Genomic DNA, 1,690 nt, shown 5'->3' on the forward strand with positions numbered 1-1,690 from the left:
AGACACGTTTTGAGATTTGGCTGAGCTTTAAACGGTCAAAAACGTGAGCCTTCAGCTCCTGAAATTGCTCTGATTCCAGCTCCCTACTTGCCTATAAATACCTCCCGGTTGCAAACCAATTGGTTGCAAATGGATTTTGAAAAAGAAACTAAAACCCGACGGCACGGTTGAAAAATACAAGGCTCGCCTTGTAGCCAAAGGTTTTAGACAAAGAGAAAATATAGATTTCTTCGACACATTTTCACCTGTCACTAGAATAACGTCCATTCGAGTACTTATTTCAATAGCAGCTATTTATAACTTAATTGTACACCAAATGGACGTTAAAATTGCTTAATCAGGCTCTTACTGGCTACGTGAAGGTTTCAAGACTTAGCTCACCTTCGCTTATGCACAATCTTACTGAAACGTTTAACGTTATGACTGAAACAACAAAGAATAATTTCGAAGAAAAAAAGAGAGAAGGAAAGAAAAACATTTTTTGTTGCCAACGTTTGTGATATTTTCTGGTGCAGTAGAGATACTAGAAGGAATAGTACAAAGATTTTTCAGTGGTTTACCACATAGATCAGAATTTCCAGAGAATGATTCTGTTTTTTGATTGAGTAAAGCCATAGATTCAGGTATTGGACCTGTTAGATTGTTGAAAGAGAGATCAATTGTTGAGTTTTCAGGAATGTGCTTAGCAAATGTTTGTGGAATTGCCCCTGAGAGTTTGTTATAAGAAAGATTGAAGTATTGAAGATTTTGGCCTTGGAAGTTACTTGGAAGAGATTCATTGAGTAAATTTGAGGACAGATCTAGAATCTCAACTGAGTTGAACCCATTTGGAATTTGACCAGAAAAATAGTTACTTTTTAAAGAAACAAATGTTAGATTTTGTAGAGAAGTAAGGTTTTTTGGTATGGAACCAACAAAGGCATTATCAGAAAGGTTGAGAATTTGAAGGTTTGTTGATAAACCAATCAACTCAGGTAGTTTACCTGAGATGACATTGTTGGAGAGTGAAAGATATTGTAGTTGAGAAGAGTTGAAGATAGTGTTTGGTAATGAACCATTAAGGAAATTGTTTGAGAGATCAATGTGATTAAGGTTTTGGATTAGGCCTAAATCTTCTGTAATGGAACCAAGAAGTTGACTATTTGGAAGGATTAAGCTAGTTGCTCTAAAGGAATCAGGTGTATTAGGAGTTCCTAATTCACTGCATGCAACTCCATGCCATGAACATGGAGTTGCATCATCATAGTTCCAGTTATCAAAGACTGATAAAGGGTCACTAAGGATTGAGTATCTGAAATTAAGCAAGAAAATTCCATCAGAGTTAAGAGCAACTGAATATTGAAGTTGCACTAGAAGAAAAAAAGATGAAACTTTCAAGAGGGTGTTAAGGTTCATCATGATTCAGTTTGATGACACATTGCAAGTTGCAAGTACTAGTTCATATGGTGTAGAAAAAGACCACTTGAGAATAAGAAAACAAAGAAGAAAAGGGATATGGTTAACAACTGCAATATGTTTGTTCTGTTGACCAAATCTTTGTGAAGCTGTTAGAGAATGAAAGGGTATGAAGAAAAGAAAGGTAGCAGAAAACAAAGGTTATTGTTTCCTTTTGTGCAGTTGATAAAGATGAAATGAACCTAACTGAAGTAATAAAGATAATGAAAGTGGGATATATGGTATTGCTGTACCA

General features: G+C 35.4%; 1 protein-coding gene across 1 annotated transcript; it reads right to left on the reverse strand.

Annotated features, from left to right (window-relative positions):
- Positions 1–417: 417 nt before the first annotated feature.
- LOC123908727 (receptor protein kinase-like protein At4g34220) lies at positions 418–1,398 on the reverse strand. The gene has a single exon (XM_045959442.1). It carries the CDS (start codon positions 1,396–1,398, stop codon positions 418–420), a length of 981 nt encoding a protein of 326 aa, XP_045815398.1.
- Between the last annotated feature and the right edge of the window lie 292 nt (positions 1,399–1,690).

The sequence above is a fragment of the Trifolium pratense genome, linkage group LG2 (assembly GCF_020283565.1).
Source record: "Trifolium pratense cultivar HEN17-A07 linkage group LG2, ARS_RC_1.1, whole genome shotgun sequence".
In the NCBI taxonomy this organism is placed as follows: Eukaryota; Viridiplantae; Streptophyta; class Magnoliopsida; order Fabales; family Fabaceae; genus Trifolium; species Trifolium pratense.

Excerpts from the sequence above, each read along its gene's own strand:
- LOC123908727 (XM_045959442.1), bottom strand. The coding sequence starts at position 1,398 with ATGATGAACCTTAACACCCTCTTGAAAGTTTCATCTTTTTTTCTTCTA.